The sequence below is a fragment of the Pogona vitticeps genome, chromosome 4 (assembly GCF_051106095.1).
Source record: "Pogona vitticeps strain Pit_001003342236 chromosome 4, PviZW2.1, whole genome shotgun sequence".
Taxonomy (NCBI): Eukaryota; Metazoa; Chordata; class Lepidosauria; order Squamata; family Agamidae; genus Pogona; species Pogona vitticeps.
In genome coordinates, this window is record NC_135786.1 from 184,464,873 (window position 1) to 184,489,155 (window position 24,283).

The 24,283-nt window shown below is 42.8% G+C and overlaps 1 protein-coding gene and 1 long non-coding RNA gene across 5 annotated transcripts; both read right to left on the reverse strand.

Moving 5' to 3' along the window:
• Window positions 1–1,023: 1,023 nt before the first annotated feature.
• LOC144588564 (uncharacterized) lies at window positions 1,024–6,708 on the reverse strand. Its single transcript, XR_013544179.1, has 2 exons — window positions 6,236–6,708; window positions 1,024–1,093 (listed from the first exon to the last, which is right to left on the reverse strand). It is a non-coding gene; the product is annotated as an uncharacterized LOC144588564 (long non-coding RNA).
• A 7,227-nt stretch (window positions 6,709–13,935) lies between these two features.
• LOC144588565 (putative CENPB DNA-binding domain-containing protein 1) lies at window positions 13,936–15,974 on the reverse strand. Of its 4 annotated transcripts, none has more exons than XM_078391598.1 (3): window positions 15,782–15,974; window positions 15,128–15,196; window positions 13,936–14,969 (listed from the first exon to the last, which is right to left on the reverse strand). In XM_078391598.1, exon 3 carries the CDS (start codon window positions 14,953–14,955, stop codon window positions 14,533–14,535), a length of 423 nt encoding a protein of 140 aa, XP_078247724.1. In that variant the 5' UTR covers window positions 14,956–14,969; window positions 15,128–15,196; window positions 15,782–15,974; the 3' UTR covers window positions 13,936–14,532. The 4 variants fall into 4 exon arrangements, with proteins under 4 accessions (XP_078247724.1, XP_078247722.1, XP_078247723.1 ...); XM_078391596.1 differs by having other exon boundaries at window positions 15,296–15,974; XM_078391597.1 differs by lacking the exon at window positions 15,128–15,196 and having other exon boundaries at window positions 15,296–15,974.
• Window positions 15,975–24,283: the final 8,309 nt, after the last annotated feature.

The window sequence follows — 24,283 nt, forward strand, 5'->3', positions numbered from 1 at the left end:
GTTTTTTTTTATGTCGAGCTTCAGACCATTTTTTGTGCTCTCCTCTTTCACCCTCATTAAGAAGTTCTTTAATTACTCCTCTCTGCATATCTGAGGTTGTTGTTATTTCTTGTGGCAATCTTAATTCCGGTTTGGGATTCATCCAGTCCAACCTTTCACATGATGTATTCTGCATATAAATTAAATAAGCAGGGAGACAATATACAACCTTGTTGTACTGCTTCCCCATTTTGGACCAATCCGTTGTTCCATATCCATAGTCAATGAAGCAGAGGCAGATTTTTTTCTGGAACTCTCTGGCTTTCTCCATAATCCAGCGCATGTTAGCAATTTGGTCTCTAGTTCCTCTGACTCTTCAAAATCCAGCTTGTACTTCTGGGAGTTCTCGGTCCACATACTGCTGAAGCCTACCTTGGAGGATTTTGAGCATAACCTTGCTAGCGTGTAAAATGAATGCAATTGTACGATAGTTGGAGCATTCTTTGGCACTGCCCTTCTTTGGGATTGGGATGTACACTGATCTTTTCCAGTCCTCTGGCTACTGCTTGAGTTTTAAAGCTGGCATATTGAGTGTAGCACTTTAACAGCATCATCTTTTACAATTTTAAATAGTTCAACTGGAATGCCATCATCTCCACTGGCCTTGTTGTTAGCCATGCTTTCTAAGGCCCACTTGACTTCACTCTCCAGAATGTCTGGCTCAAGGTCAGCAACCACACTCTCTGGGTTGTCCGGGACATCCAGCTCTTTCTGGTATAAATCTTCTGTGTATTCTTGCCACCTCTTCTTGATGTCTTCTGCTTCTGTTAGGTCCCTCCCATTTTTGTCCTTTATCATGTCCATCTTTGCACAAAATGTTCCTTTAATATCTCCAATTTTCCTGAACAGATCTCTGGTTTTTCCCTTTCTATTATTTTCCTCTATTTCTTAGCACTGTTCAATTAAGAAGGCCCTCTTATCTCTCCTTGATATTCTTTGGAAGTCTGCATTCAGTTTTCTGTAAATTTCCCTATCTCCCTTGCATTTTGTTTCCCTTCTCTTCTCCGCTATTTGTAAGACCTCGTTGGACATCCACTTTGCTTTCTTGCATTTCCTTTTCTGTTAAGGTATATTTTTCATTGCCTGAAAATTGATATATATGTGTGTGTGTGTGCACAGAACAAGACAGATGACATCACTTCCTCTAGACCTGGCTGATGCAACTGCACTGCAATACTTGATGAACACACCTGAGTAGATGAGATCACCACTTTATGATTGGACAGACTAGGCTGGACTTATGTATAAAAGTAGTCAGAGAACACTGTTCACTCTCTCCTCTATTACTCAATTTCTGCGTGTCACTCTGTCGGTTTGAACACTGTATGCTGATGCTGTTGATGATACAAAGCTGTATGTATGTCCTGTAAATACTGTAAATTATTTGTAAATACACCACCGAGAAAAAGCAGCATTGTGGTCGTTTATCTGCGCCGTACTCTGCTGTACTCTGCAAAGAAGAGATAAAGACGCACCCGAACCACACACGTTCCCGGGTACAGAGGTTATGGGCCCAGCACGCTCCCGCTGCGCAAGATAAAAGGTGGTGAGTAAACGTTGTGCAACGTGGGAAGAATAAATAAATGAAAAAGGAGGAGGAGAGCAGTGACAGCGAGACAGAAGCTAGTTCGTCTGTGGGGAAGGTACAGAGAACAGAAAGGCTTCAGAGAGACAGGACAATGGCAACATACAGCTCAGGAGTTGGTGCTCTGGCTATAAACAGGCTAAATGAGCAGAACTATAAAACGTGGGCAGTAAAATCCGAGATGCTGCTAAGAAAAGAGTCATTATGGCGCTACATTATTAACCCCCCAGCGCAGCCCGATGATGAGGAATTGGAGCAGAGTGAGAAAGCTCTAGCAACTTTAGTGTTGTCCCTTGAAGATACCATTTTAGTTCATATACAGGGACTAACAACAGCCCGGGAGGTCTGGAATAGACTAAAAGGGATTTATCAGCGAGAAACAACTGGAACAAAAATAGCACTTACCAGAAAATTGTTCCAGTGCAGAATGCAGCCGGGGCAGAGTGCATCGGAGCACTTAAAAAATATGAAAGACATGTTCAATCAGCTTCAACTCATGAACGTTGTATTTCCCCAAGAGCAGCAGGTTTATATACTTCTTAGCTCGTTAAATGACTCTTATTCTATGCTGATAACAAGCTTGGAATCGTTAACAGATGCTCAGCTAACTTTGGAATATGTTTCGAGTAGAATTTTGCAGGAGGAACAGCATTTACAGGAAAGAAAAATGAATAAACGCCAAAGCCACGTGGAGGCTGGACGGGATGGATATCCGGAAGCCAGCAGACGTGCCGCGGAAGAACAAAAGGGGCGAGTCCTGATGACAAAAGCTTGCTTCTTGTGCGGTTCCACCAATCATCTCCGGAAAGACTGTGATGCAACAAGAAGTCCTCCAAACCATAGAGGTACAACAGGAAGTCCTCCAAATCATAGAGATGTGACCGGAAGTCCTCCGGACCATAGAGTCTACAGAAAAAAGGGCTCCAGGAGATTTCAAAGAAGAGACAACGTGGGACAAATCTCTTCAGTAACGAATGACACAAGAAGCAGCAACAAAACAGAAATGATTAGATGGCTGTTAGATTCTGGAGCTGCAGAAAATTTGTCTAATTCTTTAGAAATGTTTTCTTTTATAGGTAAATCTGATCTACGGCATGTGACGATGGCGAACGGCCAGCAGGTGGCGGTCAAAGGCAAAGGAACTGTGTACGTCTCTGCATTGAAAACTGAGATAAGGGAAGTCTATTACACTCCAGGTTTAGAATTTAACATTATTTCTATTGCGTCTTTGGTAGATCAGAAGTTTGCTGTAAGTTTTGAAAAACAGGAGTGTGTGATAAAGAAAGAGGGCACTTTAATTGCAAAAGTGAGGCAAGAAAATAAATTGTATTTCTTACAGAGCCAGGCACATGAAGGTGCAAACACATTGCAAGTGAACAGACCACAACATGATAATTGCATACACTTGTTGCATAGGAGGTTGGGTCATGCAAATTTTAGAACAATACAAAAGATGGAGCACTTAGCCAGGGATGTAAGTTTGAAGAAATGTCATAATTACCTGGACTGTGCAGTTTGCAAAGCAAGTAAAACATGTATAGCTCCAAAAGGAAAGAAAACTGAAAGAATTACTACTAGACCTTTTGAATTAGTGCATACTGATTTAATGGGACCATTCCCACCATCGCTAGGGGGAGCGAGATTTTGTATGGTAATTACTGATGATTTTTCGAGATTTTCTTTTTGTTATACGTTAAAGTCTAAGACAGAAGTTTTTGACACATTCAGAAAATGGTTGGTTGCAACAGAGAGAAAATTTGGCCTCAAGGTAGCTCAGCTACAAACAGACAGGGGCACAGAGTTTACAAACCACAGGTTTCAGAGGTGGTTGGAGAGTCTAGGCATTAGACACAGGTTGACAAGCCCTTATAGTCCCTTTCAAAATGGGGTTGCAGAAAGAAGGAACAGAGTATTGCAGGAGATGAAAGACTCAATGCTTGCAGATGCTAAACTGCCACATGGGCTTTGGAGTGAAGCAATACTCACAAGTAATTTTATTGTTAACAGAATCTATTCTTCTGCCATAGATGAAACGCCATACTTTCTATTATACGGTAAGAAGCCATGTATGAAGTACTTACGCGTGTTTGGGTGCACGGCTTTTGTGCACATACCAAGACAGCTACGAAGAAAAGGTAAAAGTAAAACGAGAAAATTAATTTTTGTGGGTTATGAACCAAACAGCAAAGCTTACAGGTTTTTTGATGGCAACAGGGGCGTGATCATATCAAGGTCTGCTAGTTTCAATGAGGGTGAGAACTGGGACCAGGTACATGCCAATTCACAATTATACATTCCTCTGCACTCAAGAAGAAACCAAATTAGAAAGGCAGGAACACAGATGCGAGATGAGGAACCCTATGATGAAGATGCCACAGATAACGAGGCAGATGTCGATGAAGAAGAAGAAGCTACTGCAGAAGAAGAAGGGCCTGCTACAGATGATGAAGGAAAAGAAGATGAAGAACATGAAGCTCACACAAGTAGGCAGTCAGAGAATCAGACACATAGTCCCAGAAGGTCTCAGAGGGCTAACAAAGGGGTTCCACCACAAAGATATGGTTTGGGTGGCGTTACAGTATGTAATGTGTATGTTGAGCCTAAAAATTATAAAGATGTCTTAAAGCTACCTGATTTAGAAAAGAAGAAATGGATGGAGGCCATGGATGAGGAAATGAAGTCCATGAAGAAACACAATGTATTCTCTGAGACCAAACTGCCAGCAGAAAACAAGGTAATAGGATGTAAGTGGGTGTTTAAAAGGAAGTTACAAAATGATGGAAATTTCAGATATAAAGCAAGGTTAGTGGCACAAGGTTTCACACAGAAAAGATTTGAACATTATGACCAGGTATTTTCGCCAGCAGTTAGGTCTGAAACACTAAGAGCTGCACTCACATTTGCTGCCGCCAAAAATTATGTGATTCACCATTACGATATTACTACTGCTTACTTGAATGCAGATTTAAAAGAAGAATTGTACATGGCGAAAGCACCAGGTTTCCAAGGTGACAAACCAGAATTAGTATACAGATTAAATAAATCCATTTATGGCCTCAAACAATCCGCCAGAAACTGGAATGACTGTTTACATCATGTATTGGTAAATTTAGGTTACAAAAACAGTCTGGCGGATCCTTGCATGTACACCAAGAAAGTAGGTAATGAGTTGAATGTACTGCTTGCTTATGTAGATGACCTATGTTTCATAACCAAAGACCACAGTCAAGTAGAGCTATTTGAAAGACAATTAAAAAAGAAATTTGAATTTAAAAGTCTGGGCCCCATACAAAATTACCTAGGCGTACAAATAAAGAAAACAGAAAAGGGGTTTGAGTTAAGCCAAGAACTAAAAATAAAACAAATGCTAGAAAAGTATAACATGGAAGAGTGCAAATGTGTAAATACCCCTATGGTAGTAGATTTTCAGAAAGAAGATGAAATAAGCAAAGAATTTGAGGACCAAGAGTTATACCACTCTGCAATTGGCAGTTTAATGTACTTGGCCAATTGGACGCGTCCTGACATTGCAGCGTCAGTAAACATCCTTAGTAGATATGTAGCAAATCCAAAAGAAAAACACTGGCAAGGTGTGAAAAGAATATTTAGATATTTAAAGGGAACGTGTAATTACCACTTAATATTGAAGGCATCAAAGAGTTTAAAGTTGTCAGCCTATGTAGATAGCGATTGGGCGAACGATGAAACTGACAGGAAATCAATGACTGGGTTTGTCGTCAGACTTGGAAACAGCATAATTGGTTGGAAGTCAAGGAAACAAGGGTCCGTGGCTACCTCAACTTCAGAGGCAGAATTTGCAGCTTTGTCTGAATTATGTTCAGAATTGATGTGGTATAAACAGTTAATAAAAGATCTGCAATGCAAAACTGATGACACGATAAAGGTAATGGAGGATAATACAACATGCATACACATGGCTAATTCTGATAGAATAAAGAGCAGAAGTAAGCATGTTGATATAAAATATCATAATGTGAGGGAAGCTATTAGAGAAAAGTTAATTGAGTTACAGTATTGTAGCACTGAAGAGAATGTGGCAGACATTTTAACAAAACCATTATGTGCTCAGAAACATGAAATGTGCATAGATGCAATGGGAATGTGTAATGTTTAATAAGTAACGGATTCATGCAATTCAAAATAGGGGGAGTGTTAAGGTATATTTTTCATTGCCTGAAAATTGATATATATGTGTGTGTGTGTGCACAGAACAAGACAGATGACATCACTTCCTCTAGACCTGGCTGATGCAACTGCACTGCAATACTTGATGAACACACCTGAGTAGATGAGATCACCACTTTATGATTGGACAGACTAGGCTGGACTTATGTATAAAAGTAGTCAGAGAACACTGTTCACTCTCTCCTCTATTACTCAATTTCTGCGTGTCACTCTGTCGGTTTGAACACTGTATGCTGATGCTGTTGATGATACAAAGCTGTATGTATGTCCTGTAAATACTGTAAATTATTTGTAAATACACCACCGAGAAAAAGCAGCATTGTGGTCGTTTATCTGCGCCGTACTCTGCTGTACTCTGCAAAGAAGAGATAAAGACGCACCCGAACCACACACGTTCCCGGGTACATTTTCTTTGGGATGGTTTTTGTTGCTGCCCCTGTACAATGTTATGAGCCTCCATCCATAGTTCTTCAGTCACTCTGTCCACCAAATCGAGTACGTTAAATCTGTTCTTCCATTCTGTATTCATAAGGGATTTGGTTTAGATTATACTTGACTAGCCCAGTGGTTTTTCCTACTTTCTTCACTTTAAGCTTGAATTTTGCTATGAGAAGCTGATGATCAGAGCCACAATCAACAGGTCTTGTTTTCGCTGACTCTATAGAGCTTCTCCATCTTTGACTGCAGAGAATATAATCAATCTGATTTCGGTATTGCCCATCTGGTGATGTCCATGTATAAAGTCGCTTCTTGTACCCATATTCGAGGTACATGGATAAAGAAACTAAAAAGTCCAATGACAAAGTAGAAAGAGCTGCAGGATGTCTCATTGGCTCAGATCTCTGGGTGCTGAGCCAGAGGTAGGAAGTTCAATTCCCTTCTGTGCCTCCTTGACATGATCTGGACTCACTGATCCATACGGTCCCTTCCAGAACTGCAGTTCAAAGAGTATTATTATAAAGTGCTCAGATCTTTTTTTTAAGTCCAGATGGTTCAGAAAGTCCCAATCTGAAAATGTACCTGAAAGAGAATACGCTGGAATCCAATTAATAGTCCAAACTGGAATCAATGGGATTTACCTAACTCTTCACTTACCTTTCAGCAATTGGTTCAAATGTTCTCCTTTAACTGCAATTGGATTTAGGTCAGTATTTCACATATCTACATACAGGTTCAAACCTAAATGTGGGCAGTGGATCTCTGTCTCATATGTTAAGGTTATAATTTGGGCAAAAGGAGCTGTTTTTTAGATTTAATTGTGTGATGGCCTAAATGCTATATAAAACAAATATTTCACACTTACATGTTTCAACATTACAAAAGCTCCTTTTGTAATATTCATTTACAAGGAGACTCACCTTAAAATTAATACAAAATTATGATGGGTCTTTTGAAATCTAGTCAATTTATATCAAGTGCCTAAAATTAAAGAATCCTGAAAACAGGGCTGGCTTTTAATTCTTTTTTATTATTTTAAAAAAAGAACTGCAGACTGAAGATGTTATACAGAAATGAAGGGAGGAATGAGAGCAAATGACTCATGTATTTTCCTCCACCCTCCTTACCATGTAATATCTCAACTGGGAATTTATTAAGCTCTTCAGCACTAAGCATATGCTCTGAATTCAGGCTTAGGCATATTCCTATGGGACGATGTGCAAGTTCCTACTTTGACTGATATATCAGGAGTGTGAAAAGGAGACATTGCAAATAACTCCCCCTTGTACTCTCCCCCCCCCCACTTTACTTCTATATGTGATGTCCAAAGCAAGGAGCACTGGTAAGGTCCTCTCATCATTCTTCTTCTTGGACATTCAAAAGATGTAGAGAGCTGTTCTGTCAGTTTTACAGATTACTCAAAGTGGCTCTAAAAGATCCTCTTGGCCTACCAGCAGCAGCTCCCCTACTCATCATTATTCATGCTTTTGCTCTAACATATGCATTGTTTTTAATTAGCCTGTAAATGCCAGATCTAAAGCATACTGTAGATCCAAGAGGCCCCATCATAATCATAGCAGATATTATTGTTTGGACTGTTGCAGAAATTCATCTGATGATAACACAAGGCTGTGATCTCATTAGTCCTTTAGACTGTCCGGCTGGCAGGAAAAAAATGAACAAGCTGAGGAGTTTGTAAGGTCTACTATAGTACCAACCTGCTAATGTGAGGATGTTAGGGTTTCATGGGGGATAAGGCTATCAATAGTTATGATACTTTGAATGTCAGAGGCTGTGAGTTTCTAAACATCAGTCATTAGGGAACACCCATACAGATGAGTGCTGCTCAGCTTATACATACCTAGATTGTAGTTATTTTATAGCTGGCTGGATAGCTCAGTGAGTTGAGTATCCAGTTGCAGAGGCAGAGGTGGGGAGTTTGATTCCTCGCTATGCCAGCCTCTGTATCCTTGGACACAGTGCACAGTTCCACAAGACCTCCCAGAGAAAGGAAATGCTAACCCAATACACTATACCTAGAAAAGTCTGGAAAGGGTCATCATAAGTTGACAAGAGTTAATTTGACACCATGTTATTGTTATTGTTGTTATTAGGTTTCCCATGGACCTGTTGCTGGCCACTGTAAGAACAGAAGCAGAGCAAGATAAGCCTTTTGTGTGATCCAGCACAGCTCTGCTTATATTCTTGCAGAGCTTGGAAAAGTCACATTTTTCTGTTTCAGTTTCAGAATCTCACTTTTTATCAGTGACAATTAGAGTTCCAGTAAAAACAAAAAGCATTTCTTAGAATTCTAATTCTTGTTCTTATGTAACATATGTGTTCTTTATAACACAAAGAGCCAGATTGGTGCCATAAATAACCAAAGTAAACTTTGATCATTACTAGACATGGGGACAAATAAAAAAAGAATCAGTATATTCATCAGAAATCGCTGATTCTTTAAATATAAGTCCCTTCATATTCGTGGGTTACAGAGACCCCGATGAATACGAAGGAACGACTATTTCCCCATTTTTATTCAACTCCCATACAAAGAGAGAGAAAAGGCCATCCTATGGCTTTTCCATTCTGCCTACCGGCCCGCCAATCAGCTGATCGGCAGGCCGATAGGCAGCCACCCACAGCCACCCACCCCGACAGCCTATGCCCACCCCCTTCCTCTCCCTACCTTAGCCCCCCTGCCACCCCCACTGATTCCCCTCACTGTAATTGCCTCTGCTGCCAAGGTCTCCATCTGGCCTCCACAGCCACGGCATGTAAAAAGGGAGACTGATTGCCCTTTGCAAAGATGGCAGCTGTGGCTTCATATAGGGTAGGGAAGCCACAGCCGCCATCTTTGCAAAGGGCAACCATTCTCCCTTTTTACATGCCGTGGCTGTGGAGGCTAGATGGAGCCCTCAATGGTGTCAAAACTGGCTAAAGCAGAACTTTACATGAAGCCTTCATAAATATTTTTCACTGAGGGGAAAATCTGAGACCTATACTGGATTGTAGCCAGATGATTTCCCCACCCCCACTTAGCTTTCGTTTTTTGTCCTTTTTGCTACATTGTGTCTTTCTGCTTTGGTTTTATGTGTTTGTTATATTTGATTTTTTTAAATTTTCATATGCACTGATTGTTTATTACTTTGTTTTCTTTTGTATACTACACAATGCTTTGCCACTAGGTCAGACAATATAAACAATTGATCGATTAATCAATATGTGCCCCTTTCAAATGCCTCTCAAAGACACACACGCCCCAATAAAAAAACTGAGAAAACAGCTCACATATTCTCTTGGTGCTCTCTGGGGGCATTTCCCCCCATGCTTTCTGAGGACCCAGCATCACTTCCCCACACCCCTCAACTTTTAAAACAAATTACGAATCAGCCACTAGAGGGCACAAAGGGGCATTTTCTGATTTTTAAGAAATGTTCTTATTAATAAAGAACAATAGGACTGGGGATTACAGGAGCAGCTACAGAAGAAATTAGGAGTGTAGCCCCCAGACTCTGGGGATTGTGCATCCCTGTTTTGAGGCCACTTTACAGACAAAAATCAGATTTTTCTCTTCTTCCAGTGCAACACACCGTGAGTTTTATCTTCTCCCAAGGAGCTTCAAGGAAGTACAGCAATTCCCTGAGTCTTCACCCAGCAGCTTAACACATGACAACCATACTACTGAGGCAGAGGTGTCTGTTCCCTTGTGTAGCTGACTATAGATGTCCCACTTAGCAGACACCTGACTAATAATGTTAACTAGCAGATAATATTGATGGGCCTACATGGGGCTCCAGCTCACAGAGAATGGCGCCATTTCTCAGAACTCTTGGAAATCTCAGAGCTCTACAAACAACTGAGATTGCTCCACACTGTGGAGTTGAAAGGATCACTACTGACAGTATCATTCTTGGATGGCTTTTGTGCACTTTACCTTTTTCCTGGGACTTGTTCTTTTTGTATATGGGTTTATATTTGATATGCAAAAGATACTGTTATTCTCCATAGGAGCTGTTTCTTCACACCACAATGTAAGGATGTTTATTTAATGGACCCACTGCCACTTACTGTGATCTCACATTGTGATGCTTCTGATTTCAGCTTCTTTGCCATTGGCTCTGGGCTGGCATGAACACTGATTATGAAAGCAGCTTCAAAATCGACACACTGCTCATCCCAAGGAGACGCTCTGTTCGTGTTCCAAGACTTATCTGAATACATTCTTCTAGAGCTTTACCATTCATTAAATTCATTCATGACAGAAGCTGCTAAGGCACAAACAGGTTCACGAAGCTTGAAGTGCTTCACTGCATAGCACAAGTCAGCTTAACTCCAAGTGGCAAAAGGAAACTGGCCATTTGAAAGAAGCATCTTCTCTGCAGCCCCTGCCTATCTGTATCTACCCACTAGTTCAGTCCAATTTCTCCCTCACATAGTTAGAAACCCATCTGAGCAGCCTGTAGCTGTGCAGCACTCAAACTCATAACAGGACTGGCTCTGCCATTAGACAGGGTGTGGCTGTTTTCCCAATGGGCAGACATTGAAGACTTCCACTGGCTGTTCCTTGTGGACTCCATAGCTGTTCTTCTCTGTTGGAGCACAGCCTGGCAGATGCCACACTACCTACCCTTCTTTCCCATATGTCTAGCCTGCTGATTAAAGTACAGTAAAAGGCAGATTGTAGGCGAACCTAGCACATAAATTGCTCCCAAAGGCACAAGAAATGGCTACATAACATTGGGTCCGAACTATTTAGTGATTTATAATGTAAGAGCAGGACCCAAATATATAATAGTAGTCTTCCAATTTTTCAGAACTAGCGTTCATTGTTCTCCCTGTGCAAGAAGACCACAAGGTCAGTTTTACTTTTATTATTATTTTTTACTGTATCTTTAATTTCTCTTTTCCTTCCTGTTTTCTCCTTCTCCTCCTCCTCTTCCTCCTCTTGCTCTCCTATGCTGCCTTTTGCCTTCATTTAAAAGAAATAAGCAATACCAGTGGTGCCATTATTTATTATTATAAATAAATAAATAAATAATTGTAGATTACATTTGGATCCCAGTTGACCATCTAAAAACCAATGCATTAATGATCCAGTTTGCCACAAAATTTGTTATTGTATCATATCAGAGGAAAGCCTTTTAAAAGGCAAGCATGCAGTACTTGAAGGTACTTAGCCCACACTCTTCTGTAAGAGTCCCCTTAGCTATTCTTTATAAAAAGTTATGAGAGCATGACTGGGTTAAAGTAGGGATGCTGGCTTTTTTTGGACTTCAATAAGGGCATCCTTAACCATTCCCCCATAAACTGAAAACAGTACTGTACAAGGGGAGTCAGAGACAGAGAGAAACAAGGCATAATAGTAAACCCTTAAAGTCCAAAGCTCTGGTGTTATTCCTGATTCTAAACTTAGCTCTTCTACTGGCCCAACTATACAGATGACTCACTCAGCTTCCCTGAACTTAAATAATCCCTTCTCAAAAAGTTGTTAAAGAAAGACGTCATAGTAAATTAAATGCTATCTCTAAATTCAGCTGTGTCCTGTGTAGAAACGTTTTAACTTTTAAGAGCTCCTATTATGTTTCTGGTTTGATACCCTGCTTATATTTATACAGTGGTGCCTCGCATAGCGATGTTAATTCGTTCCGGATTAACCTTCGCTATGCGAAAACATCGCTATGCGAAACACCATTTCCCATAGGAATGCATTGGAAACCGGTTAATCCGTTCCAATTGGAACGGATTGCCATCGTTACGCGAAAAACCCCATAGGAAACATCGCTAAGCGAAACAATGTTTCCTCCATTTGGAATGTATTGAAGCTGACTCAATACATTTCAATGGCTTTGCGAAGTCAATTTTTGCAATTTTAAATGTGTCATACAAGGGGCAAAAATGGGTTTAAATGCTTGGAATAGTTTCTGCACCTTCTAAAACGGGTGCAAAAGTTAATTTGGCTTTGATCTGACTTTTCGTTAATTTAGGGTGATTTTTTTTCTCCCCAATAGGAAACAATGGAGCTGTCAAAATTTGGGCTCCATGGATTTCTATGGGGGAGGGAAAAATTCAACCAAAATTAACTAAGAGTCACAACCAAGCCAAGTTTAAGTCTGCACAGGTTTTACAACCTGCACTGACCACCCCAAGCATTTAGAACTTATAACAAATTAAAAAAAGACTCAGAACAAAGTCAAATCAGGATAACAAAGGGTTTATTAAGTGCACATTAAACATCATAAACTTTATAGCATAAGACAACTTTATAGACTCAGAAATCGAGGTGATTGAACATCTGCATAACTCTTTCAGCAGAGAAACTCTTCTTGCAGTGAAGAAGCATAACATTTCACAACAAACTTTTTTGAAAGTGCATCAGTACACTACAGAAACCCTTCTTGCAGTGAAGAAGCATAACATTTCACAACAAACTTTTTTGAAAGTGCATCAGTACACTACAGAAACCCTTCTTGCAGTGAAGAAGCATAACATTTCACAACAAACTTTTTTGAAAGTGCATCAGTACACTACAGAAACCCTTCTTGCAGTGAAGAAGCATAACATTTCACAACAAACTTTTTTGAAAGTGCATCAGTACACTACAGAAACCCTTCTTGCAGTGAAGAAGCATAACATTTCACAACAAACTTTTTTGAAAGTGCATCAGTACACTACAGAAAACCTTCTTGCAGTGAAGAAGCATAACATTTCACAACAAACTTTTTTGAAAGTGCATCAGTACACTACAGAAAACCTTCTTGCAGTGAAGAAGCATAACATTTCACAACAAACTTTTTTGAAAGTGCATCAGTACACTACAGAAAACCTTCTTGCAGTGAAGAAGCAAAAAACTACAGTAAACATTTCAACTTTAACATCAACAATTGAGGTGGAATCATCTAAACCACCCTAACCACCCCAAATCAATGCAGCACTCTTTTAGGGGGTTGCTGAGGGGGAGGAAGAAGAAATGCTCCACGTTGAAGCAAACTCAGCAGCACTGGTGGAAGGAGCAGGTTCCTCCTCCTGCATTGGTCTCTTGGTGAGGAACCTGTCCATTGTCAGCTGCCTTTGCCGCCTTTTCAGAATTCCTCGGAAAGGGGACACGATCCTTTCGTCATAGGAATTCGATAAGTTCTGTGCCAGATTCGTGTCCTCGTGATACCGCTGTGCTATACTGTAGTCTGCACATAATTCCAGCTGGTCAAAAACTTCTTAAGGTCCCTGGTCGACAGCTCTGCATGCTCTTGCTCTTCTTCCTCGTGCTCCTCCCTCGCCTCCGCCTGAAGATCCACCAGCTCCTGTGTGGTCAGCTCCTGGTCATGACCCTCAACCAGCTCTGCAATGTCGTCCTCAGTGACATCGAGGCCCATGTCCCTCCCTAAGTCCACAATGTCCTGCATCACTGTGGACTCAGGTGCAGGTGCTGAAGGACCAGGAGCCACACAGCCTGGCCAGAGCGGGCGCCACGCAGAGTTCAGGTTCCGCTGGGTGATACCGTCCCAGGCCCTGGTGATCATCTTCAGGCAGATGACGATGTCAAACTCATCACGCCAGAAGTTACGGAGGGTGAGGCTGGTGGTATCAGTCACCTCAAAACAGCGCCGGAACAGCTCCATGGTGTAGCGCTTCTTGAAGTTTGCGATCACCTACTGATCCATGGGCTGGAGTAGTGGGGTGGTGTTTGGAGGGAGAAACATGATCCGGATGAAGGAGAACTCCTGCAACAAGTCATCCTCAAGGCCTGGAGGATGGGCAGGAGCGTTGTCCATTAGGAGCAGGGCCTTCAGAGGCAGGTCACGGTCCAACAGGTACCGCTTCACAGCTGGGCCAAACGCGTGATTGACCCAGTCCACAAAGAGTACCCGTGTCACCCAAGCCTTGGAGTTTGAACGCCACATCACCTTCAGCCATGCTTTGTCTACCTTGTGCTTCTTAAAAGCACGTGGATTTTCAGAGTGGTAGACAAGCAACGGCTTGATCTTCAGGTCCCCGCTGGCGTTGGCACAGAAGAGGAGGGTCAGGCGGTCCTTCATCGGCTTGTGGCCAGGCAGCTTGCTCTCCTCTTGGGTGAGGAAGGTCCTTTTGGGCATCCGCTTCCAGAACAGGCCGGTCTCATCACAGTTGAAAACCTGCTCTGGAAGGTAGCCCTCTGTGGTTACGACCTCGAGGAACTCCACAGCAAAGTCCTCTGCAGCAGTGGTGTCTGAGCTCGCTGCCTCTCCGTGTCTAACCACACTGTGGATGCCAGATCTTGCCTTGAATCATTCAAACCAGCCTCTGCTGGCCTTGAACTCCTCAGGCTCAGCTGATGTTCCGGGCTGCTGTGCCATGAGGTCGGCGTACAAGGACCTGGCCTTTTCACAGATCACAGCCTCAGTGACCGTGTCCCCTCCACGCTGCTTCTCCTCCATCCAGATCACCAGGAGCTTCTCCACCTCCTCCAGGACAGCTGGACGGTTCCTGGCGATCCTTGTGACACCCTTGGCGGCATCCATTGAAAGGATCTTGTCACGCTTGGCCACGATGGTGCCGATGGTCGATGCATTGCGCCCGTACTCCCGGGTGAGGTCCGCAATGCGTCTCCCCTCATCGTATTTACGAATGATCTCCTTCTTCATTTCAAGCGTGACCTTCTCCCTGGTCGGCTTGCCAACCTGGGCAGAAGCAGTCTTCTTTGGACCCATGTCCAACGCTGTAGCTACGTTAAATGAAAAAAAAAACAGTCAGTGATGTACAGTACATCTGCCTCACCTTCCCACACCTGGCCAAAACTGCCCTGGACAGGCAAGTGGCAGTTTTGGCACACACACATGCACCACAACCTGGGGGGGGGGGAAGAAATAAACCCTTACCTACCTCAGGATCAAACGGATCGTTTGGAAAAGCCTGGAAGGCAAGGCCTGAAGGCACACCTGAAGGCAAGGCCTAAGCAAAGAAAAATTCAGAACAATTAGACTGACCCTTACAACACCCTCCACCACAAACAAAGGAGAAAAAACCCACAGGAAAAGAAACCTTACCTACCTCAGGATCAAACAGATCGTTTGGAAAAGCCTGGAAAGGCTACAGCACACCTGAAGGCAAGGCCTAAGCAAAGAAAAATTCAGAACAATTAGACTGACCCTTACAACACCCTCCACCACAAACAAAGGAGAAAAAACCCACAGGAAAAGAAACCTTACCTACCTCAGGATCAAACAGATCGTTTGGAAAAGCCTGGAAAGGCTACAGCACACCTGAAGGCAAGGCCTAAGCAAAGAAAAATTCAGAACAATTAGACTGACCCTTACAACACCCTCCACCACAAACAAAGGAGAAAAAACCCACAGGAAAAGAAACCTTACCTACCTCAGGATCAAACAGATCGTTTGGAAAAGCCTGGAAAGGCTACAGCACACCTGAAGGCAAGGCCTAAGCAAAGAAAAATTCAGAACAATTAAACTGACCCTTACAACACCCTCCACCACAAACAAAGGAGAAAAAACCCACAGGAAAAGAAACGTTACCTACCTCAGGATCAAACAGCCACCAAAGGACTCACAACAACACACCACACCACAGCACACCACACCACACCACACCTACAGGAAAAACATTCAAAATTGGAATAAGAAGGCTTTTCAGTTGAGGACCCCAATGCCAGGCTCAGGCAAGCATAACTCCACCAGAAACAGCAGTCCCAGTGTGGGTTCAGCACCCTTGGACCCCAGCACCCCCACCCCATGGGCAGCCAGGCACATAGAAAAAAAGTTGTAAAATGGCTTTTCATGTAAGGACCACCATTGCCAGGCTCAGGCAAGCATAACTCCACCAGAAACAGCAGTCCCAGTGTGGGTCCAGCACCCTTGGACCCCAGCACCCCCACCCCATGGGCAGCCAGGCACATAGAAAAAAAGTTGTAAAATGGCTTTTCATTTAAGGACCACCATTGCCAGGCTCAGGCAAGCATAACTCCACCAGAAACAGCAGTCCCAGTGTGGGTCCAGCACCCTTGGACCCCAGCACCCCCACCCCATGGGCAGCCAGGCACATAGAAAAAAAGTTGTAAAATGGCTTTTCATTTAAGGACCACCATTGCCAGGCTCAGGCAAGCATAACTCCACCAGGAACAGCGGTCCCAGTGTGGGTTCAGCACCCTTGGACCCCAGCACCCCCACCCCATGGGCAGCCAGGCACATAGAAAAAAAGTTGTAAAATGGCTTTTCATTTAAGGACCACCATTGCCAGGCTCAGGCAAGCATAACTCCACCAGAAACAGCAGTCCCAGTGTGGGTCCAGCACCCTTGGACCCCAGCACCCCCACCCCATGGGCAGCCAGGCACATAGAAAAAAAGTTGTAAAATGGCTTTTCATTTAAGGACCACCATTGCCAGGCTCAGGCAAGCATAACTCCACCAGAAACAGCAGTCCCAGTGTGGGTCCAGCACCCTTGGACCCCAGCACCCCCATCCCATGGGCAGCCAGGCACATAGAAAAAAAGTTGTAAAATGGCTTTTCATTTAAGGACCACCATTGCCAGGCTCAGGCAAGCATAACTCCACCAGAAACAGCAGTCCCAGTGTGGGTCCAGCACCCTTGGACCCCAGCACCCCCATCCCATGGGCAGCCAGGCACATAGAAAAAAAGTTGTAAAATGGCTTTTCATTTAAGGACCACCATTGCCAGGCTCAGGCAAGCATAACTCCACCAGAAACAGCAGTCCCAGTGTGGGTTCAGCACCCTTGGACCCCAGCACCCCCACCCCATGGGCAGCCAGGCACATAGAAAAAAAGTTGTAAAATGGCTTTTCATTTAAGGACCACCATTGCCAGGCTCAGGCAAGCATAACTCCACCAGAAACAGCAGTCCCAGTGTGGGTCCAGCACCCTTGGACCCCAGCACCCCCACCCCATGGGCAGCCAGGCACATAGAAAAAAAGTTGTAAAATGGCTTTTCATTTAAGGACCACCATTGCCAGGCTCAGGCAAGCATAACTCCACCAGAAACAGCAGTCCCAGTGTGGGTCCAGCACCCTTGGACCCCAGCACCCCCATCCCATGGGCAGCCAGGCACATAGAAAAAAAGTTGTAAAATGGCTTTTCATTTAAGGACCACCATTGCCAGTCTCAGGCAAGCATAGCTCCACCAGAAACAGCAGTCCCAGCACAGAAACCCCCAGCAAAAAAACCCTGCAATTCCCCCAATTAACCCCCCCCATAACCAAAGCCAGAGCCAGCCAGACCCAACATCCCCACATGGCAGAAAGAAAACATTTAAAACAGAAAAATCCCACACAAATGCAAACCCAAAATCCCCCTTGGAAAAAACATGTAGCATTTCAGAAATGCAAGCTTACCTTCTCTTGCTCAAGCACAGGATGCACCCCCAAAACACAGTCCAAAGTGACAAATGCCAACCTTGGAAGCGCACATGGGAGAGTGAACCAAGGATGCATGGGCAAGGGGTTTTATACCTTCCCTGCACAGGCACAAAGCATCCTGGGTACTGGCAGTTAGGATTTGAGGAAAACAAGAAATTAGCATTGCAACACAGCCAGTTTTCCCGCTCTTTTTGCAAACATCAGAAATTAGCATTGCAACACAGCCAGTTTTCCCGCTCTTTTTGCAAACATCGCTAAGAAATTAGCATTGCAACAGCCAGTTTTCCCGCTCTTTTTGCAAACATCGCTAAGCGAAACGGGACCATTGACAGCATTCGCTATGCGAAGCATGGCCCCAACCATCGCTATGTAAGTTTCCTCCATAGGAAACATCGCTATGCGAGGCAGTATTTTCCTCGGAAAACCCCATCGCTATGCGAATTCATCGCTAAGCGAGGCATTCGCTATGCGAGGCACCACTGTATATAAAAGGAAGACAAACAGAGACCAAAGAGATTGGATGGATAGATAATTTTAATGTGCCATTGTATATCTTGAATTTTTGACTCTTAGGCTTCCAACTGAAAAGCCCCTGATTAAAACTTTTACTGTTTTGAAAACCATTTCATCCCAGCACAGCCCACACAATGTTTGTCATCTTTGGCTTTCAGCCATTGACATTTTTTTTAAAAAAATGAACAACTATTGTGGCTTAGGTCTTCTTTATAGCATTCTGCCATTAAATTCTTGCTGAGAAGAGTGCTATCATTTGTATGTGTCTTTATAGATATACTTTATGTGGGGCATAAAAGCCTGAGACATACACATAACTGAAAGATTAAGAAACAAGCTGTTCTTTCTTTCACCCAATACATTTTATTCTGGGCAGGACCAAGACATTTTTCTATCAAAAGCAAAGCAGCAAAAATGGAAGCCCTTCTTACCAAGTCATGCAATATAGTACCCCAAGCGAATGTTGATACCTGGGGCAGAAAATCCTAAAATCAGCTCTCCACATCTCCTGACCAGTTAAAATGCAATAATAATATATTGGTAATGAAGAAGGCAGCCAAGAAATTAGAAGACTGAGACACAGAAGGGAAACCGTGAAGGTACCAGAAAAGATCCTTAAGTTTGAGGATGTGTCCTAGGACAGATCCTGAGGCTGAGGCTTCAATACTTTGGCCATCTCATGAGAAGAGAAATCTCCCTGGAGAGGACCCTGATGTTGGGAAAGTGTGAGGGCAAGAAGAAAAGGGGACAACAGAGGACGAGATGGTTGGACCGTGTCATCAAAGCTACCAACATGAATTTGACCCAACAGTGGAGGCAGTGGAAGACAGGAGGTCCTGGCGTGCTCTGGTCAGGAAGAGTCGGACACGACTTAATGACTAAACAACAAGAACAATGGCAAGGAATGCTGAGTGAAATCTGCCTAGCTAACTCAAGAGATTAAACTTTATGGTATGTAAAAGGTTGGGGGAGCAGGCAATCTTAAAACAGAAACCCTTTCTTCACTTTGAAACAGGAACTTTTCCTTAGACTAGTGATGGGAGCAAACTACAGTCTCCCAGGTGCTGTTCAGGCAGCAACCCTACAGCCAGTACAGGAGCAATTTTAGCTTGTGGATTCAGTCCTTTTAAATTCAGAAAGATTACCTGAGCAAACTTCCCCTTTGTAAAGGAATCACGTCCAGACTTCTTTCCAAGAAAATACAAAAATTCATGCTTTTTTTCCCAGAGAAGTACTTTTATGATAGGAAAGGTGAAAGAAGTTATAGCTCTAGCTGACAGAGTTGGAAATGTCAGGGGCTCCGGCTGCCCCTTTCATCTCTAGAGAGCAAGGCAAGATGACTATTTCCTTGGAAAGAGAAGAGAAAGGGACGAAGTGAGAAAGAAAGAAAGAAGTGACACCAGCAACCCTACAAATAGCAAGCTAAGATTGAAGGAAGGCCAGTGTGAGTCACGGTACGTAAAAGACTGTCTAAGAAAACGGAAGAAGTACCTGGTCTCTACACATATGAAGACATACATCTTCTTAAGGGTAAGCTAAGCTGCATCTAGTCTCTTCCAACAGCAGCAGCCCTGGCCAGCATAGCCCCTGGTGAGTGGTGATGGGACATAAACTCCAACAACATTTGGAGGACCGCACTGCACCCACTCCTGTCATAGACTCTGAAAAGAAAGCAAAATCTGTTTCTTGAACCACCTGGAAACAATATTTCATTTCCTATTACAAACTGGACATGATTCCTCAGAGGGTAAAAATAACATACCCAGACCTCACTTGCCTGTAAAATGGCACCAAAATGGAATGCACCCGCCTTCTTCTTAAATACATCCACTTTTGTCTTTAATGAATTACCTGAAGAGATTCTAGACAGGTCACTAGTTGTTCTGCTATTCACACATTTCCTGCTATAATTAGCTTCTAGAGCAGCCATTCTCAATGAGGGCCATATGGCCCCCTGGGGTAGGGGTGGGGCTGGCACATTTGAAAGGGGCCACAGACTGAAAAATGTAAGAAGTTTACAAAAGGTATTTATTTGTATATTATATCCTTGTTCAACCAGGGGCCCTGGAACTAGAGAAGTGCTCCTAAAAGAACTGTGATGAAAATTGGGGGGGGGGGGGGTGTTTGAAAATGTCAATTCTATAGCAGTAGGGAAAGAATAGGATCTACCGGATCATGGGCTGATTTGATGTGGATCAGCAAGTAGTTGTTCAATATTAGCAAAAACAAAAGAACTCCCCCACCCACCCCACCCCAAAACTATGGTGCTGAAATGATAAAATGGGGAGATGGGCCTCCTGTGTAACCTCCACTTCCATGCTGTTCAGCTCCCTTGCAGCATTTCAAATAGGCATTTGGAGCAACCCATACAAGCCAATTCAATTAGGACTCTCTGTCTGCTTAGTGAATGGCCCTTTTGAGCTACATGTAATTTGATGGCACTCGAGAGCAATTTATGGGCTTGTAACATTATTTTTCTTCCTCCCTGTTTATGGTAATCTGAATTTTATGCAGGAATTATTGTTTTAGGGCTTCTGTGTTGTACAAACTGTCCACCTGAAAGTACAGCATAAGCTTACCTGGGCACATGGCTTCATTAATGTTTTAAAACCTGGCATTCCAGGTTCAACACATTTGCCTATCATGCTGGCATGACTCCATATTTTGTAATGTTTTGCTGGTCCATGAATCAATATTCAGTATTGGTTGCTGGTAGCACAGATGCCTCCAAGTCAGCAGGTATTTATGGTATTTGCCAAAGAAAAATCTGTGATGGGAAATTATGCAGTCAGACTTTTGTGTACACAGCCTGAGCATAAATTTGTATTAGCTTGTTTCCTGATTTTTTTCCCCTGCTGCCTCTCCTTGATTACTATCAAAACCTGGAAAAGTTACTTTTTTAACTACAGGTCCCAGAATCCTCCAACAGCATGGCCCGCGGACATTGTGACTAGGAGACTAGGAGAGCTGTAGTCCATAAATCTACTTTTCCAGACACTAAAAGCAATGAATGCTGTTCCCACGTTGTACTCATTCACCTGAATGAAGATGTGTTGTGTCTAAAGTGAAAAGGAATATAAGAACCGCCCTGTCTCAGACTATTTATCCATCCTTATTACCCACTCTGACAGGGTGGGTCTCAGAGAAGTATCTTTCACACCGCCTGTTTGGTGTTTCTTATTGTACATGGATATACCAATAATTAAAACGGAGACCTCATGCATGCAAAGCAGGATGCTCTGCATGGAAAGTATGTATTTCCCTCACTAGGCCATGGTTTCTAGCTATTATTGTGTCTTTAAATAAAATGTGGTTAAATTGTTCATCTGGATACTGGCACAGTGTGTGGTTTTATCAAATGACACCATTGATACAATGGGTGGCATTTGAAAAGCTTAAGGCCTGACCAATAGAATCCAGTTGTCTTGTTTGCCATTTCATATCACAACACAGCCCTGGTGTCACCTGAACTGCAGTAGGATCAAGTGAGACAGCATGATGCTAACTTGTGGAAAAGTTCAGCTTAACTTCTGCATCAGTCTCTGTTGTCTGTCTCTTGTGTGGTATTGTGCACATCATTCTCTCACAGCCTGTGTTCTGCTCACGCTATGAAACCAACAACAGCCAACAAGATGGCTATGAGGAGAAATGCCTCAGACTTTGTGAAGAACTCCAGGTGGTGTTCAATGGACTCCTCCTGCTGACACAACAGCTTCTGTAAACACAGTGAGGAGGGGTTATTTCCCCCCCTTCCCTTACAGCCCTGCTAAATCCTCAGAATCTTCTCTGTAAAGTTGGAGATGGGTAGATAAGATTGGGCAGGCAGAGGAAGTTGTAGGGGAAAGTACAGGAGAGTGGAGGTCCTGTTGTAGGAACCAAATTCTGCTGCAATGATTTTCGATTTTACTCTTTGCAGTTTCAACACACTAGAAAAAGAGTTCTAAAGTATTTAAAATAGTTTTAAACAGAAATAGTGTTCCAGTTTTTTCCCACAGACTCTGCCAATCTCTTCCTAGTTCTCATCTTCAAAGCAAAGTTTCATATGGATTAACAAGCCTTCTCATAGCAGCCTTTAGGAATGTTAATTGTCTTCTGCAGAGCTAATGGCACGACTGCCCTCCGATCAGTACTGCTTTTCGACAAGGTGGCACCATTTGCCTTTGCAATTCATCTGAAAAACTGCAGTGTTGCTTTTTATATTCCTACCATAGAAAACAGAATTTACTCTCTTGAAACATATGGATGAGACATGTATAAATGTAATGATTTCGGTTTCAGATGGGCTATGTAGTCTGCAGTGACTACACAAAATATATGATGGGGTCCGTAGCTATGGGGCTGTAAGTGTAATCTGTCAGCCAAACAATGCCATCCTTTCCATAATCGCCAATCCAGAACAAAGTAAATGATCCGTACAGAGGAACTAGATCTATAACAATAGAATTTGGCGGCAAACCTTGGTCCCAAATCACATCCCCGTGACCAACAAATGCATTCTCCTCTCTAGTGGAGTCTTTGAAGATGCTAATCCAAAGTTAATGAAACAGGCCTAATTCCAAATACTGGTGATGACATATAAGGACCTATACAGCTTGGGTCCAGGCTATCTGAAGGATTCCACATGATCCTCTTTGGTTTTTAAGATCCTCTGAGGAGGACCTTCTCTCAGTTCCCACCACTCTCACAGGCTTGGGACGAATATTTTCAGTGGCTGCCGCCAGGCTTTAGAAGGCATTGCTCTGAGAACCTTGTTGGCCACCTCCCTCATGTCTTCCCTTCCTCAGACAACAAGGCCTTGTTTTCAAGCAAGCTTTTGAGGGAGATTTTATGAATGCTACATCTATAAAATTCAGAGATTTTTAACTGTGTTTTTAAATTGGTTTAAAACTTTTCGATTGTGATTTTTAATTATGTTATGTGTTTTTTTTTTTAGCATTGTTTCTTATGATGTTTCTAATGATTACTACTGTATAGTTTTAACTGACTGTGAGCCACCTTGAGTCTCCAGTAGGGAGAAAGGTGGAACATAAATAAAATGTATAAATAATAAATAGTTAGGAGGAATAACCTCCTAACAGATCACACTGCATAAATCATAATATTTGGAATGACATTTTGTCCCGCTGTAATACTGCTGTGTTTTTAGTATGGGGAACACAATGTTGTATGGCTAGCCAATAGGAGATCACGTTGATGTCCTTGGATGAAGAGTGGGAAAGAAAAAATGTCGTACTGTTGGCGCCTTCAGCCACTCGTATACTTCTTCTTGGTGTTGGGAGATCAGTGTAGGACAGCAGTTCTTGCAGGCTGTATGTCACTAACAATCTAAAATCCTACATCCCCAGCTGTACCAAAGCAAAACACATCTGTAACCTTCTGTCTGAAGACTAGATCATCACATATACACCACTGCCCTTCTCCCCACCCCAAATAAATCCACACAATCCAGATTACTTATGTGGACCTAAGATCATGAAATCAGTTGAGAAGTTAGCAAATGGTTTCATAATAGGCCAGCATCAGAAGGCTCCTTGGTCTGAATGGAATTAACTCAACAGCAACCAACTTAACTCACAAACATGGAACTCACTTCCAAGCATTCAGGCCAGTATCGTGGTGTCAAGGCACCTTTCCTAAGCATAGCATGGTGGTGGTGGTTTTCCTAACGAAGCAACTAATAATCATGGGACAGGGCCACTGCTGCTGTTCTTAATTTTCCATTCCTGGGATAGTTTGATTATTTCTGGCCTTGAGGCATCCTTTGTTCTTCCAGGAAGAAAGAATGGCAGGCAGAGTTGTTTGTTTAATTTAAATGTGCACCAGCTTTCACATACTAGTCAAACACAGTGTCTAATCTTCTGCAGGAACAGCAGTCACAGCCATAACAGGGGTCTAAAATGTTTCCAATTATTCCTGAGACATTTAACTGAAGATTTCCCCTTAGAATACCCTGCTATGAATCCTTATGCTGTCAAATCAACCTGGCTCCCAGCTAGCAGACACATTTCTCTAAGGAGCCCCATTAGCATCTCACATGTGGTTGATGCTTTTCAAAGCAACAGCATTTTTGATTAGTAAGCACCATAGTTCTGTGTTTGGGGTTTTTGGTTAATGGATCTGGCAGATAGTGCTTTACATCT